The 18131-nt window shown below is 37.3% G+C and overlaps 1 protein-coding gene across 6 annotated transcripts in view; it reads right to left on the bottom strand.

The window, feature by feature from the left end:
* farp1 (FERM, RhoGEF (ARHGEF) and pleckstrin domain protein 1 (chondrocyte-derived)) overlaps nt 1-18131 on the bottom strand; it is a 324746-nt gene that overhangs the window by 30382 nt on the left and 276233 nt on the right. For all 6 annotated transcript variants that reach the window (XR_005632704.1, XM_039745424.1, XM_039745426.1 and 3 more), the window contains exon 22: nt 13912-13994. Coding sequence is in view for 5 of the 6 variants with exons in the window: in XM_039745424.1 (XP_039601358.1) it covers nt 13912-13994 (83 nt within the window). In the remaining variant the exon portion in view is untranslated. The remainder of the gene's footprint in view (nt 1-13911; nt 13995-18131) is intronic.

Genomic DNA, 18131 nt, shown 5'->3' with positions numbered 1-18131 from the left:
TTATACATGAGACCCCTGGTGATTTATTTGAATTCAGCCTATTTAATCTGAGCAGTACTTCTCCCTGTACAATTTACAAATCCTTCAGTAACTCCTTAGTTAAGCCCGCTTAAGGAGAAGTTAAAGAAGAAAAAGTGTATTAAGTGTGAGGAAAACATGGTTACAGGGTACTGTTGCTGGCTAACAACACAGTTTGCATTTTGTGTGTTCATAAGGATTTGGTGTGTGCATAGAATTTTCCATTCACACTACAGACTGTTCACTCAAGATTGACTGAGTGTGGCGGGGAAACAATGAGATAAATTTGATATGCAACTGACTAATGTTTGGTCTGGAGCTGATTTCTGCATAGCACTTGGTTAAGCTAGAAAAGGCTCAATCTTCCTGCTACCCTGACAAAAAATAAATAAAATTTCTACAAACTTAATGGAAATGGACTGCACTAGGCACACTTTCACAGTCTAAGTGTGACTACATAGACATTTCAACTCAGCCTTTAGATCACAGCAGAGCACAGTAGGGAGCAGCTTCAATCTTTTAAAAGACCAATGTTCATTCAATTATTATATGTAATGAGAAGTCAAGCAAAATGACACTTTTTATTGGCAAACTAAAAAGATTACAATATGCAAGCTTTTGAGGCAACTCAGGCCCCTTCTTCAAGCTAAAAGGTGCCCGAGTTGCCTTGAAACCTTGTATATTTTAATCTTTCCAGTGTCATTTTGCTTGACTTCTCATTACATCCATAATGGCTAACATGGTACAACACCCTAGTACTATCAATTATTATCCGAAACTCTTTATTCTGGAGAGTGTCCTGCTGAACCATGGTTTATAGTGGCATGGAAGAACTCAAACTTGAATGGTTTTGAGTTCAGATATTAAGCTGGAATAAAATAAAACAATGACATGAAGCACAATGCCACAGCCAGCTTAAGTTCAATGGCTAAACAACAAAAAAGCTTCTGACTTGAAACCCTATTGAAAGTCTGTGTAAGACTTAAGTCATGTTACAATCAACACTTTGCAATTATCAAGAGAGATTTGGAGGATGTTTTCCAAGGAGAATGAGTGAAGATTACACCACCTAAATGTTCAAAGCCTACAAATTCTTTGTGTGGAGTTTCATTTAGTAATCAACTGTTAATTCTGGAGATGTACACTTAAAGAATCAAGAAGAATGTTTTTGTTTATTGTATATCTTTGAATTTGTTAGGGTTAAAACTTGAGTCTTCAAGGTAAAAGTAACAAAAATATTCAATGTAAGCTGGAAAAATAGTTCTATTACAATAAGTCCCAGTCTAAATATCTATACATATATACTATTACATGATACTGTGTTCATACACAATAGAAATCATAATTAATCAGAAGTCCAATGACCTTTTCATATTTTAAGTATTTTTTTTAAATAATCAGTGCTCATTTAAAAAAATTTTTTTTTTAAATATGTACTTGTATTTATAGTAGAGGGAGAAGCACAGCTGCACCCTTTTCAAGAACTCACTTCAAAGCTTATCCTATTTTAAACAAGTTCAAAACAAGAGAAGAGTCTCAAAAATTAACTATTCTAAATGGGGTAGAACTTGTTCTGGCAGGAGTGGGTGTAAGCCAAGAACTAAACCATAGACATGGCACCAGTCCAATGCTGTGCCCACTCTTGTATTCAACTACAATGCCACTCATACTGAAATATTCACTGGAATTGCTTGTAAACTTAACACAAACATTAAGTCTTTTAAAATCCAACAATTAGGGTCTTCCAATAACAAGACTAGAACTTTGCTGCAGCTTTGTTGGGAAGATCATGGTGTTCAAGAATAATGTACATAAAAATGCCATGTATGTTAATACATTAACTTAACAAACGCTATTGCCTTACTTGGAGAAAAATAATGAGAGTCAGAAATCCAATTATCAAATCATTGCTGAGTGTCACACACTTGTATATATGACCTAATCATTCCTAACAACGTGTAGGTAATGAGCAACTTCCCCATTATTTAATCAATAAACAGGCATTTTATATGTTGTCCTTTTTACTAAAATGCAACAGAAAGAAACAGAATTGCAAACGTTTACCAGCAGTAGTTTGCCGTCAGTTGTTAACAGAGCATTTATAAGGTGTAAGCGTGATAACAAAGAAAAACATCAACAGTTGTAAAGTTTTTAAGGAAGAAAAAAATATATTAAACTAGCACGAAATTAAATATACTGGAATTTCAAAGTGCATTATGAGATACTACATTATATAATATCTCCAAAAAAGGTAAAGGTGCCAGATGTCAACATTCATATGGTTTGATGGGGTTATCTATACTAATAAAAGGAAAAGCCCTCACTGACTGACTGACTGGCTCACTCACTCATCACTAATTCTCCAACTTCCCGTGTAGGTAGAAGGCTGAAATTTGGCAGGCTCATTCCTTACAGCTTACTTACAAAAGTTAGGCAGGTTTCATTTCGAAATTCTATGTGTAACGGTCATAACTGGAAACTACTTATGTACATATATATCGGCCATAGCCACAGCTCGGTTGCCGTGTGAGGCGGAGTTACGTCCCACATCGTCATGGCCCCCACGTAATTGAGTGCCTGCCCATATAATATCACTGGCCAAATATTCACGGGTGAAGGGCCGTGCTTATGCAGATGAAGATGAGATGGTCAGGGTGGTGTTTGGCACAAACTCAGCGAAACTGCGAGAGAAACTTTTAAGTGCCGATCTTAGCTAACATTAAATAAAGCCGTGGACATCGCACGGCATAGCACAAGCACAGCTGAGAACCTTCGATGCATGTACACCAAGCGGCTCACGTGAACTGACTGAACGCAGTACGCAGACAAAAAGCAACAGCTCCAAAGAGCGCTGAACAAAAACTGCATTACACAATTGAGAAGGCTGCAAAAGAATATGAAGTGAGTGACGCATACAAGCATATTCATAAGTGTAGCTACTGCGGAAACAAAGCACACGGTGGAAAAAGTCAACGTCCAGCTAAAGGAAGACAGTGTAAAAAAAACTTGTGCATACAGTGTGTCATGTCTCAGATAGAGAGGAAGACGAGCTGTTTATTCATGCAGTAAGAAAGGAATCGATGAATGAAACTTGTTATCATTGCAACGGTTGACTACAGAATGCAACTTGAACACAACACATCCTCCAAATACAAACCTGATTGAAAGAAATAATGATAATCAAATCCTTGATGACAGCAACACTCAATCACAAAACAATTACATTGACAATCATGTTACATTATTTTTAAAATGTTCCCTTTTCTTTTTCATAACTTCTTTAACACACTACTTCTCCACTGCGAAGCGCGGTTATTTTGATATATATATACACATTTTGAACATACATATAAACATTTTGAAAATAACGTAACATGATTGTCAATGTAATTGTTTTGTTACTGTTGTGAGTGATGAGTGTTGCTGTCATGTATAAATATAAATATATATATATATATATATATATATACACAGGTATATATACAAACCGGATACCAAAAAAGTTGGGACACTACAAATCGTGAATAAAAACTGAATGCAATGATGTGGAGGTGCCAACTTCTAATATTTTATTCAGAATAGAACATAAATCACGGAACAAAAGTTTAAACTGAGAAAATGTATCATTTTAAGGGAAAAATATGTTGATTCAGAATTTCATGGTGTCAACAAATCCCAAAAAGTTGGGACAAGGCCATTTTCACCACTGTGTGGCATCTCCCCTTCTTCTTACAACACTCAACAGGCGTCTGGGGACCGAGGAGACCAGTTTCTCAAGTTTAGAAATAGGAATGCTCTCCCATTCTTGTCTAATACAGGCCTCTAACTGTTCAATCGTCTTGGGCCTTCTTTGTCGCACCTTCCTCTTTATGATGCGCCAAATGTTCTCTATAGGTGAAAGATCTGGACTGCAGACTGGCCATTTCAGTACCGGATCCTTCTCCTACGCAGCCATGATGTTGTGATTGATGCAGAATGTGGTCTGGCATTATCTTGTTGAAAAATGCAGGGTCTTCCCTGAAAGAGATGACGTCTGGATGGGAGCATATGTTGTTCTAGAACCTGAATATATTTTTCTGCATTGATGGTGCCTTTCCAGACATGCAAGCTGCCCATGCCACACGCACTCATGCAACCCCATACCATCAGAGATGCAGGCTTCTGAACTGAGCGTTGATAACAACTTGGGTTGTCCTTGTCCTCTTTGGTCCGGATGACATGGCGTCCCAGATTTCCAAAAGAACTTGAATCGTGACTCGTCTGACCACAGAACAGTCTTCCATTTTGCCACACTCCATTTTAAATGATCCCTGGCCCAGTGACAACGCCTGAGCTTGTGGATCTTGCTTAGAAATGGCTTCTTCTTTGCACTGTAGAGTTTCAGCTGGCAACGGCGGATGGCACGTTGGATTGTGTTCACTGACAATGGTTTCTGGAAGTATTCCTGAGCCCATTCTGTGATTTCCTTTACAGTAGCATTCCTGTTTGTGGTGCAGTCGTTTAAGGGCCGGAGATCACGGGCATCCAGTATGGTTTTATGGCCTTGACCCTTACGCGACAGAGATTGTTCCAGATTCTCTGAATCTTGGATGATGTTATGCACAGTTGATGATGATAGATGCAAAGTCTTTGCAATTTTTCGCTGGGTAACACCTTTCTGATATTGCTCCACTATCTTTCTGCGCAACATTGTGGGAATTGGTGATCCTCTACCCATCTTGGCTTCTGAGAGACACTGCCACTCTGAGAAGCTCTTTTTATACCCAATCATGTTGCCAATTGACCTAATTAGTGTTTATTGGTCTTCCAGCTCTTCGTTATGCTCAAATTTACTTTTTCCAGCCTCTTATTGCTACTTGTCCCAACTTTTTGGGATTTGTTGACACCGTGAAATTTTGAATCAACATATTTTTCCTTTAAAATGATACATTTACTCGGATTAAACGTTTGATCTGTCATCTACGTTCTATTACAAATAAAATATTGACATTTGCCATCTCCACATCATTGCATTCAGTTTTTATTCACAATTTGTTTAGTGTCCCAACTTTTTTGGAATCCGGTTTGTATATATATATATACACACAGGTATATATATATATATATATATATATATATATATATATATATATATATATATATATATATATATATATATATATACATATACATATCCATACATATACATATATATATATATATATATATATATATATATATATATATATATATATACACACACACACACACACACACACACACACACACACACATATATACAAATACATCCACATATATATACATATATACATATACTCAGCAAAAAAAGAAACGTCCCTTTTTCAGGACTGTGTATTTCAACAATAATGTTTTAAAAATCCAAATAACTTTACAGATCTTCATTGTAAAGGGTTTAAACAATGTTTTCCATACATGTTTAATTAACCATAATCAAATAATTAACATGCACCTGTGGAATGGTCGTTAAGACCTTAACAGCTTACAGAAAGTAGGCATTTAAGGTCACAGTTCTAAAAATGCAGGACACTAAAGAGACTTGTCTACCGACTGTGAAAAACACCCTAAGAAAGATGCCCAGGGTCCCTGCTCATCTGCGTGAACGTGCATTAGGCATGCTTGCAGGGAGGCATGAGGACTGCTGATGTGGCTAGGGCAATAAATTGCCATGTCCACACTGTGAGACTCCTACGACAGCGCTACAGGGAGATGGGAAGGAGAGCTGATCATCCTCGCAGTGGAAGACCACGTGTAACAACACCTGCACAGGATCGGTACATCTGAATATCACACCTGCGTGACAGGTACAGGATGGCCACAACAACTGCCCGAGTCACACCAGGAACACAATCCCTCCATCAGTGCTCAGACTGTCCGCAATAGGCTGAGAGAGGCTGGACTGAGGGCTTGTAGGCCAGACATCACCAGCAACGCCGCCGCCTATGGGCACAAACCCACCTTCGCTGGACCAGACAGGAGTGGCAAAAAATGCTCTTCACTGATGAGTCACAGTTTTGTCTCACCAGGGGTGATGGACGGATTCGTGTTTATCGTCGAAGGAATTGAGCACGTCTGGGACCTGTTGGATCGCAGGGTGAGGGCTAGGGCCATTCCCCCCAGAAACTTGCAGGTGCCTTGGTGGAAGAGTGGGGGGGTAACATCTCACAGCAAGAACTGACAAATCTGGTCCAGTCCATGAGGAGGAGATGCACTGCAGTACTTCAAGCAGCTGGTGTCCACACCAGATACTGACTGGTACTTTTGATTTTGAGCCTCCCTTCATTCAGGGACACATTGTGAAACATTTTTAGTTTATGTCTTATGGTGTTGACTCTTTTAGTGTTCATACAAATATTTACACATTAAGTTTACTGAAAGTAAAAACAGTTGAAAGTCAGAGGACGTTTCTTTTTTTGCTGAGTAAATATACATATCTACATACACACACATACATATAAACACACACATATATACAGACAAATACATATATATATATATATATATATACACACACACATATTTAAACATATATATACATATACATACATATCTACATATATACATTAACACACACACACACATATATATATATATACATATATATATATACACACACTCTTTGGGTTCCGAGCAACTGTTGCAGGTGCCAGAATCCATCAAGGAAGAAAAATGAAAAACATTACTTGTACAAAATCTTAATTTATTTATCCATTCCTAAATAATTAAATGGGCAGGCTCTTTTGTATCGGTGCAATACGCTGCTTGTTAAAACGGATGACTCCCACTCTTACGTGCAAGTCTGCGTGGATATTATGAACTATCGCATCTGTTCAAGTTCTATTTACATTTTAAACAGAAGGAATTTTTATTTAGTCGACAGAAATGTCTTTGGTAGGAATGTAAGTTAAATGTAGACATCATTGCATAAATTTTTCTTCACCATAGAAATGTAAAGAGTAAATTTGCCTTACATTCCAACCAAAGATATTTGTGTCGACTAAATAGAACTTGAAAAGATTTATTTTTTCAAATGTGATCGCGCAATTCAGATCGAGTTGACGCACAGCACATCGAGCTCGCGTGCTATTGTGGTTTCGCCTGTGTGCCTCAATAAGTCACCCTCCCCTCGCTCTTAATTTTTTACCGTTCATCTAATGATTACACTGAGTATGGCTTTACCAAAACAATCATTGATGGCGAATAAAGTATCTATTATTCATAAAGCTTCAATTGGTGATCTGTCTTTCTGCGTTAACCGCATATTTTTTCATACATCTCAAACAAGGGGATGCATGGGTAAAATGAATTGGGAAGCGCTGATATATATGTATGTGTGTATATACACTCACCTAAAGGATTATTAGGAACACCTATTCAATTTCTCATTAATGCAATTATCTAATCAACCAATCACATGGCAGATGCTTCAATGCATTTAGTGGTGTGGTCCTGGTCAAGACAATCTCCTGAACTCCAAACTGAATGTCAGAATGGGAAAGAAAGATGATTTAAGCAATTTTGAGCGTGGCATGGTTGTTGGTGCCAGACGGGCCGGTCTGAGTATTTCACAATCTGCTCAGTTACTGGGATTTTCACGCACAACCATTTCTAGGGTTTACAAAGAATGGTGTGAAAAGGGAAAAACATCCAGTATGCGGCAGTCCTGTGGGCGAAAATGCCATGTTGATGCTAGAGGTCAGAGGAGAATGGGCCGACTGATTCAAGCTGATAGAAGAGCAACTTTGACTGAAATAACCACTCGTTACAACCGAGGTATGCAGCAAAGCATTTGTGAAGCCACAACACGCACAACCTTGAGGCGGATGGGCTACAACAGCAGAAGACCCCACCGGGTACCACTCATCTCCACTACAAATAGGAAAAAGAGGCTACAATTTGCACAAGCTCACCAAAATTGGACAGTTGAAGACTGGAAAAATGTTGCCTGGTCTGATGAGTCTCGATTTCTGTTGGCGTAAACAGAATGACAACATGGATCCATCATGCCTTGTTACCACTGTGCAGGCTGGTGGTGGTGGTGTAATGGTGTGGGGGATGTTTTCTTGGCACACTTTAGGCCCCTTAGTGCCAATTTGGCATTGTTGAAATGCCACGGGCTACCTGAGCATTGTTTCTGACCATGTCCATCCCTTCATGACCACCATGTACCCATCCTCTGATGGCTACTTCCAGCAGGATAATGCACCATGTCACTAAGCTTGAATCATTTCAAATTGGTTTCTTGAACATGACAATGAGTTCACTGTACTAAAATGGCCCCCACAGTCACCAGATCTCAACCCAATAGAGCATCTTTGGGATGTGGTGGAACGGGAGCTTCGTGCCCTGGATGTGCATCCCACAAATCTCCATCAACTGCAAGATGCTATCCTATCAATATGGGCCAACATTTCTAAAGAATGCTTTCAGCACCTTGTTGAATCAATGCCACATAGAATTAAGGCAGTTCTGAAGGCGAAACGGGGTCAAACACCGTATTAGTATGGTGTTCCTAATAATCCTTTAGGTGAGTGTATATATGTATGTATATATTGAAATAGTTTTACTTTGAAATAATGCAAAGAGTAAGCGACACGTGATTTGCCCTAATTTTGGGGTTATCAGGCGTACATGCTCAGTGCACCCCCTCTCAGGAATCGAACCTCGGACGTCGGCACTAGAGGCAAAGCCTCTTCCATTGCGCCATGGCGTGTGGTTTGTCAATTTGACAATGTAGATCGGGGTATATACTGTATATATATATACACTCGCGCTTCGCAGCGGAGAAGTAGTGTGTTTAAGAAGTTATGAAAAAGAAAAGGGAACATTTTAAAAATAACGTAACATGATTGTCAATATACAGTAATTGTTTTGTGAGTGTTATGAGTGTTGCTGTCATCAAGGATTTGATTATCATTATTTCTTTCAATCAGGTTCGTATTTGTAGGATGTGTTGTGTTCAAGTCACATTCCGTGTTTGTCAATCGTTGTAAAGATAACAGGTTTCATTCATTGATTTGTTTCTTACTGCATCAATAAACAGCTCGTCTTCCTCTTTATCTGAGACGTGACACACTGTATGCACAGGTTTTTTTTTTTACACTGTCTTCCTTTAGCGGGGCATTGACTTTTTCCACCATGTGCTTTGTTTCCGCAGTAGTTGCACTTATGAATATGCTTGCATGTGTCAGACACTTCATAATTTTTTGCTGCCTTCACAATTGTGTAATTCGGTTTTTGTTCAGCACTCTTTGGAACTGTTGCTTTTTGTCTGTGCACTGCGTCAGTTCACGTGAGCCGCTCGGTGTACATTCATTGAAGGTTCCCAGCTGTGCTGGTGCCATCTCGTGCGATGTCCATGGCTGTATTTAATGTTAGCTAAGACCCGGCACTTAAAAGTTTCTCTCACAGTTTCACTGAGTTTGTGCCAAACATCCCCCTGACCATCTCATCTTCGTCTTCGTTGGAGAATTAGTGATGAGTCAGTCAGTGAATGAGTGAGTCAGTGAGGGCTTTGCCTTTTATTTGTATAGATATATATATATATATATATATATATATATATATATATATAGATAGATAGATAGATATAGATAGATAGATATATATAGATATATATATATATATATAGATAGATATATATATATATATATATATATATATATATATATATATATATACCATATATCTTCCAATAGTAGCCCCGGCGTTTATTCAAAAAATTATTTGGACAGCCCGCCGTTTAAGAGAGACCGGCTATTATTCGCCTCGCAGACGGAATGGTGATGGGTAAACGGGATTCATTTGGCAGTAAAATACGGTATGGTACCGTATTTACGGTCACAAAATGTAGGCAACAACAATGGATGAACATTTCAGGATTTAATGAAATTATCAGTACAGCAGTACCGTCTTATTAAAGCAGTATACAGTACGGTACTACCGTAAGCATGAAAAACAGGTACAGTAGACGTCAACTTTCTTGCCAATGATGCCACCAGCACTGGCTTGCACCAGTCCAAATTTCGCACAAAAGCGCTCATCAGCCCGACAAGTCCCCTGCGGAACATAAGGAAATGCAATAAGCTCCAAACTCACGCATATACGTATACATTACAACATGAGACTGGATAATAAAGTACAGTACTTACCATCTACTCGTCGTCTGAATAGGTCATGATTGCTTCGTTATTTGCGAGTTCTTCTTCATCTTCCTCTTCTTGTGATGGCAATACAGGTACTCCCATTGCTTGTTGTCACACAGTAATCAGTTTTATCAGGGTTAACGTGTCGAAGATGGCATTTTCATCTTATTCCCGCCACCTCTGCCCTCCCTTGGGGGGTTATGAATAACGTGGAGACAAAAGGGCAAAATGTACACAAAGAAATTTCTTTTTGACTTTCTCGCTTCCTCGATAGCATCCGGCGACGAAACATTTTTGACACGAAAAGGTACTTACCGTAGGATTCACTGCAGGAGAGCGGTAGCCCAGGTGGTACGAAAAGAGGATTAGCATACGAAAAAGGCGGTGGGTCATTGGAGATCGGCGTTTACTACAGACCGGCGCTTAAAGGAGACCGGCTACTATTAGAGACCGGAGTCTAGTTGTCGCGACATCTCTTCAAACCCGGCGTTTATTGGAAACGGGCGTCAATAAGGAGCCGGCCACTACTAGAAGATATATGGTACATATATATTAGCGTTTCCTGATTCATTTTACCCCTGCACCCCCTGTGACTGACAAGGCCGATTTCGCACCCCCTTGGTTTGAGGAGAAGTATGAAAAAATATGAGGTTAACGCAGAAAAAACAGATCACCAATTGAAGCTTTGTGAATAATGGATACTTTATTCGCCATCAATAATTGTTTTGGTAAAGCCATACTCAGTGTAATCCTCCTTCCATTTTCTAATTTTTTCGCGACTAACCATGATTAAATGAACAGTAAAAAAGTAAGAGCGAAGCGACGGTGACTTATTGAGGCAGGCAGCCGAGAGCACAATAGCATGCAGGCTCGATGTGGTGCGCGTTAAGTCAATCTAAAATGTGCGATCAGATTCGAAAAAATATATCTTTTCAAGTTCTATTTGGATATAAGTTTCTATTTAGTCGACAGAAATATCTTTGATAGGAATTCAAGTTGAATTTAGTCTTTAAATTTCTATGGTGAAGAAAAATGTATGCAATGATGACTAAATTTAATTTGCATTCCTACCAAAGATATTTCTGTCGACTAAATAAAAATTACTTATATTTAAAATTTAAATAGAACTTCAACAGATACGATAGTTCATAATACCCACGCAGCACTAAGTGCACATAAGAGCGGAAGTCTTCCGTTTTAACAAGCAGCGTATTGCACTGATACGAAATAGCCTCCCATTTAATTATTTAGGAATGGATAGATCAATTAAGATTTTGTACAAATAATTTTTTTCATTTTTCTTCCTCGATGGATTCTGGCACCCCAAGCAACAGTTGCCCGCACCCCAAAGGGTATACATATATATATATATATATATATATATATATATATATATATATATGTGTATATATCTGGATGTGTGTGTGTGTGTGTGTGTATATATATATATATATATATGTATATGTATACAGTGGTGTGAAAAACTATTTGCCCCCTTCCTGATTTCTTATTCTTTTGCATGTGTGTCACACAAAATGTTTCTGATCATCAAAACATTTAACCATTAGTCAAATATAACACAAGTAAACACAAAATGCAGTTTTTAAATGATGGTTTTTATTATTTAGGGAGAAAATAAAATCCAAACCTACATGGCCCTGTGTGAAAAAGTAATTGCCCCCTTGTTAAAAAATAACCTAACTGTGGTGTATGACACCTGAGTTCAATTTCCGTAGCCACCCCCAGGCCTGATTACTGCCACACCTGTTTCAATCAAGAAATCACTTAAATAGGAGCTGCCTGACACAGAGAAGTAGACCAAAAGCACCTCAAAAGCTAGACATCATGCCAAGATCCAAAGAAATTCAGGAACAAATGAGAACAGAAGTAATTGAGATCTATCAGTCTGGTAAAGGTTATAAAGCCATTTCTAAAGCTTTGGGACTCCAGCGAACCACAGTGAGAGCCATTATCCACAAATGGCAAAAACATGGAACAGTGGTGAACCTTCCCAGGAGTGGCCGGCTGACCAAAATTACCCCAAGAGCGCAGAGACGACTCACCCGAGAGGTCACAAAAGACCCCAGGACAACGTCTAAAGAACTGCAGGCCTCACTTGCCTCAATTAAGGTCAGTGTTCACGATTCCACCATAAGAAAGAGACTGGGCAAAAACGGCCTGCATGGCAGATTTCCAAGACACAAACCACTGTTAAGCAAAAAGAACATTAGGACTCGTCTCAATTTTGCTAAGAAACATCTCAATGATTGCCAAGACTTTTGGGAAAATACCTTGTGGACTGATGAGACAAAAGTTGAACTTTTTGGAAGGCAAATGTCCCGTTACATCTGGCGTAAAAGGAACACAGCATTTCAGAAAAGAACATCATACCAACAGTAAAATATGGTGGTGGTAGTGTGATGGTCTGGGGTTGTTTTGCTGCTTCAGGACCTGGAAGGTTTGCTGTGACAGATGGAACCATGAATTCTACTGTCTACCAAAAAATCCTGAAGGAGAATGTCCGGCCATCTGTTCGTCAACTCAAGCTGAAGCGATCTTGGGTGCTGCAACAGGACAATGACCCAAAACACACCAGCAAATCCACCTCTGAATGGCTGAAGAAAACAAAATGAAGACTTTGGAGTGGCCTAGTCAAAGTCCTGACCTGAATCCAATTGAGATGCTATGGCATGACCTTAAAAAGGCGGTTCATGCTAGAAAACCCTCAAATAAAGCTGAATTACAACAATTCTGCAAAGATGAGTGGGCCAAAATTCCTCCAGAGCTGTAAAGACTCATTGCAAGTTATCGCAAACGCTTGATTGCAGTTATTGCTAAGGGTGGCCCAACCAGTTATTAGGTTCAGGGGGCAATTACTTTTTCACACAGGGCCTTGTAGGTTTGGATTTTTTCTCCTAAATAATAAAAACATCATTTAAAACTGCATTTTGTGTTTACTTGTGTTATATTTGACTAATGGTTAAATGTGTTCGATGATCAGAAACATTTTGTGTGACAAACATGCAAAAGAATAAGAAATCAGGAAGGGGGCAAATACTTTTTCACACCACTGTATATATATGTAGATATATATGTATTTGTATATATGTATATGTGTATATGTATATATATGTTTATATATGCGTGTGTGTGTATATATATATATATATATATATACAGTATATATGTGTATATGTATATATGTAGATATGTATGTATATGTATGTATATGTATGTTTATGTGTGTGTGTGTGTGTGTGTGTGTGTGTGTGTGTGTGTGTGTGTGTGTGTGTGTATATATATATATATATATATATATATTTATGAGACAGCAACACACATAACAGTAACAAAACAATTACATTGACAATCATGTTATGTTATTTCCAAAATGTTTCCTTTTCTTTTTCATTACTTCTTTAACACACTACTTCTCCGCTGTGAAGCGCAGGTATTTTGCTAGTGATTTATAAGTTATGAAAAAAGAAAAAATATCAGAGCAATTACTATGAAAGTTAAAAGTATCAGGACCTTCAGTGTACGACTCCCAACATTATTTTACAGCAATCTAAAGGTTTTTATATAACACTGATAATACATTAAAACATATTTTTGAAATACAACTTTAAATACTATTCATCTAAGTATTCACAACTATCTGACAATGTATAAAATTAGATTGATAAAATTATAGCTTATATTCCTAAATTAAGCTTTGCAAATTTGATACCTTGCTGTTACCACTACAGTCTGCCGCTGTCCATACAGAGTAAATGAGTGTTGCACTCCCCACTCATCTTCATTCTCTCTGATCTAAAAAGAATCAAAGAGGGGGAAAAAATGAAAAAATTTAGGCATGACATAATGTATCCAAGTACTGGAGATATTTTACTATGTTGTAACAGTGTTAAGTGAATGGTTTATATAGAAAACAAATATTACAATTGAAGACAATGAAATGAATATAGCCATTTTCACACAAATACATATATAATGACAGAATATTAATTATTATTTTCAAATTTCTGCTGAAGACCAAAATAAAGAAGTGGATTATCACACACAAAAAAAATATACAAAGACAAGTTTGTTTAATTTATTACATGAGTGACCTCTTAAATAGTCTGCTGTAGGAGATTGTAGATTACAAGTTTAAATGCAAGATTTTAATCATTTCACCAAGAGTTTATTCTGAATTCTGAAGATCATCTGTATCCATGTGTTCTGCATCCATGGATTCAACCAACAGCAGATTGAAAATATTCAGGGTAAAAAAAATCCAGAAAGTTCCAAAAAGGAAAATTTGAGTTTGCTGTGTGCCAAACACTAAGCCGAATCCATGTGAATGAAAGAATATGTAGACATACCCTGCTGTAGCCTCCCACCCCAGGAGCTGAATAAAATGGATCATAAAAGTAAACATTCAGCTCTTACAGTATATGGCAGCTAGTTGCTGAGTCACCATACTGTTCTTCAGTTTTCTAGCTCTTCTTGCATGAAGCAAGCACACTCCCTCTACTCTGTAGGCTGATTGACCTCGTTACTTCGGCAATCAAAATTCAAGATTTTTTATTTGTCATAGACACAGTCATACACGTACAATATATAGTGAAATGTGCCCTGATCAGCAAATTAGATTAAAAAAGAAAAATTTTATTTTAAAAGATTTGAAAAGGGTAGAACTAAGGAGAAACAATATATAGAAAGTATACATCTAAATAAGCATTATAATTATAAACAAGATCTGAACAGTGTACAAATGCAATAGAATAGAAAGCTCTTTCTTGTGCTACCAATTGCCAAAGTAAGAAATGGTTTCCATTTTTAAACTTCCTGCAGTACTCCAGCTCTTAAAACACAAAACACATACATATATTGTGAAAAACAAAGATTCTTAAAGAAGACTAACCAACCTCTTGTATACACTTGCAAAAGCTGTGTACGCTAGAAACATTTTACATGCACAAACTGCATGTAGGTAATCAGTAGATTGTGCATGGTAAAGTTTCAATCGACAAAACAGTTATTACTGACAAGAGCACAAATGCACAAAGTGGCAAACGCTGCCCAACATTTATTTAAACAAAAGCCATTCAATTTGCAATCCCAAGGGCTTTGTTGACACATTGTATGCACCCTTTATTTCAGTGAAAATGTCTGGTCATTTGTGAAGTGTTATACTCACTACTGTTTATCCATCTGCACCTCCATTATTACATAAGCAAAGTAATAGCCATTAATTTTAGGTATGCAATTCAGGTGCAATAATGCCCAAAAAACTCTTAGCGGGGTTAACCTGACAAGTCTTTGGGATATGGTAGGCAAATTACAGCATGTAGACAAAAACGCATACAGCATCAGGGAGAATGTGCAAACTCCATACAGAGGGTTACAAGATTAGAATCCAGGATGCTTGAAATTTAACCACTATACCACCTTCTTCTGATATGGCCTTGAACAGTATTAAGTGTGTAATAACCAATTCAGAACATGGAGTGTTCACACAGTTTATAAAATGTGAACATGCTAGATATTAAATGGATATTCCATTAATGTCATGTTGCAGAAATTTAAATAAAACTGCAGATGTTTCAAGAATGATGCAGGAATCTTTAACTAGTTATTTCTACACAGTGTTATAAAATATGCTCTGGAGAGTATCAGGTCTCTTTAAAACCCTTGCAGCAACCAAAGGAGTCAAACCAAAGTTGGGAAAAACTCAAACATAGCAAAGATTCTGTATTCACAGCATGTTTTCCTCATGATGAAAATAAACTCTAATTCAGAAAGGCCAACAGCCTCTGGTTACACTGACTACTCAAAACAGAAGAAGACTACCTCATAAATTAACTTAAAATGGGAAAAGACCATCCGACTATAGATTATGATTTCTAGTGTGTATGTAAAGTGTATTATTCTCTTATTAACTTTATAACACACAGCATCTCTGCACTACAGTTCAAATATAGACAGTGAATGCTCTCACAGTGGTAGCTCAAGAGATGTGGACGTAAAATATAATTTTGAAGAAAAATAAAAAACATTACTAAACTAATGGAGAGGCATTTTCAACTGGAAATGTGTTGCAAAATTACAGTATATCTTATCTTTTTAATATTTATTTTTTTCAAGTTGTTCTTACTAAACTAAAGTAGGAAACACGCATTTCCAACATCTCAAAAAAGAATAGCCAAGATACTTTATTGTATTATGCAATGAAGAGAACAACCTACTAATATTAAAATTTGCTTAACACTAGAATTACTAAAGCCTACGAAAAAACTTGTAATCCCAGCACACCTTAAATCCCATGGCACCTCTCCGTCAGCGTCTTTTGTCTTGTAAATGTGTCGATCAACACAAGCAGCCTACTATCCTATCCCTCCACCCATCACCGCAGCTCAATTCACAAAGAAGGTTCTCAGTGCTCAGTGTTTATGTTGGAGTGAATTGTCTGGAGTTGTAGAGGGTAAATAATATATCGTCATTTGGAATACATACATTTCATGTGTGTTCCGTGTCTACAACAATCTATGTAAACACATCGTTATAACAAAAATGTTTTTCATGTTTTAGTAATGACAAAATGTAGACATGAACTGTATAATGTGTGTGGAAGAATACTTTTAGAGCAACATAGCAGTCACCTTAAAAATGCATAAATGTTTAATAAATGTCGGAAATCGGATAAAGATCAAGTAAACAACAAAATGTACACTGAAATATAAGTTTAGGAAAAATACTGAGATGGTCAAGTAGATAAAGAATGTACCAGAAGAAAGGTTGATGTAATAAATATACAAAATGTACTGAAGGAAGACTGAGAAATCAGCAGATGTCCTACAAATGAGAATGGACAGTTGTTACATGCACAGACATTTCAAGGGTGGTGGCTCATCTCAAAAGGTATAAGAAAAACCAGAATATAATAACATTTTATTTTATATAAATCATTTGGGTGTAAATCAACGAACCAACCAGAGTAAAATGCAAAATGTATGTAAATTCAACAGTTTATAAAATTAACACCTATTCTTTGTTTCTCTGAATATTCTGATCTAACAGCATCAGATTGGGTGTAAATTTATTCTTACACTGTTAGTTAGGGTCAGATCAGGAGGGGAGGATCACAGCTGCAGAATCAAAGGTGGAACACAGCCAATCCTAGATGACCTCCCCAACCCCTGCCTTTAAGATAGTGCTTGATTCACCAAAGAGGAAAAGCATTTACAATTGCACTTGATTCATCTAATGTTCTGCTTCTGTGGTGATCATGCGGGACACCGGTGAGTTATACTAAATTCATGGAGGGTGAGAGGTGGGTTGTGATCATAATGGAATTAGAAAAACTGGGTTGTGACATCACAAAAGTTGGGGAGCACTGGTCTAAAACTAGCAAATAACTATGCCAAGTAATACACTTTCAGGCACTTCTTTTAAAACAGACGAAACAAATCACAAGACCGGTACAATAAGTATTATGGAATATGTAACAGCTAAAAACATGTTATAGGTGATAACTGGGAAGAGAAAAAGAGAAACCATTTATTAATAAATGTTCTCTTCAGTCATGAGGTGCACTAGGAAAAATGCCAAAGATAACAACAAGGAAAATAGGTTATTTCCCACAGGTTCCTGACTATCAGCCTAAAAGTAGAAGTTTTCATTAGCTATTTAGCCATTATGCTTAACATCAAAGATGTTCTGTGAGCTGGTATACAGCATCTTGAATATTTTGCAAAGTAAGTTTAAATGAAACATGATATAAGGAATAGTAGTGCTAAGCATATCTAGGCAAGATAAAAAATGTTTGTTTTTTTTTTAAATATGTATGTCAATCTTACATACTAAAGTAAATCTGTTATCTATTATCCTCATCTTTCAGGCATTGCCAACTATTTAATGGCAGGTTTTTAAGAAAATGATGAATATGTACAAGCAAATTACTTA

This window comes from Polypterus senegalus, chromosome 2 (assembly GCF_016835505.1).
Source record: "Polypterus senegalus isolate Bchr_013 chromosome 2, ASM1683550v1, whole genome shotgun sequence".
NCBI lineage: Eukaryota > Metazoa > Chordata > Cladistia > Polypteriformes > Polypteridae > Polypterus > Polypterus senegalus.
This window is presented reverse-complemented; position numbering and strand designations above follow the sequence as displayed.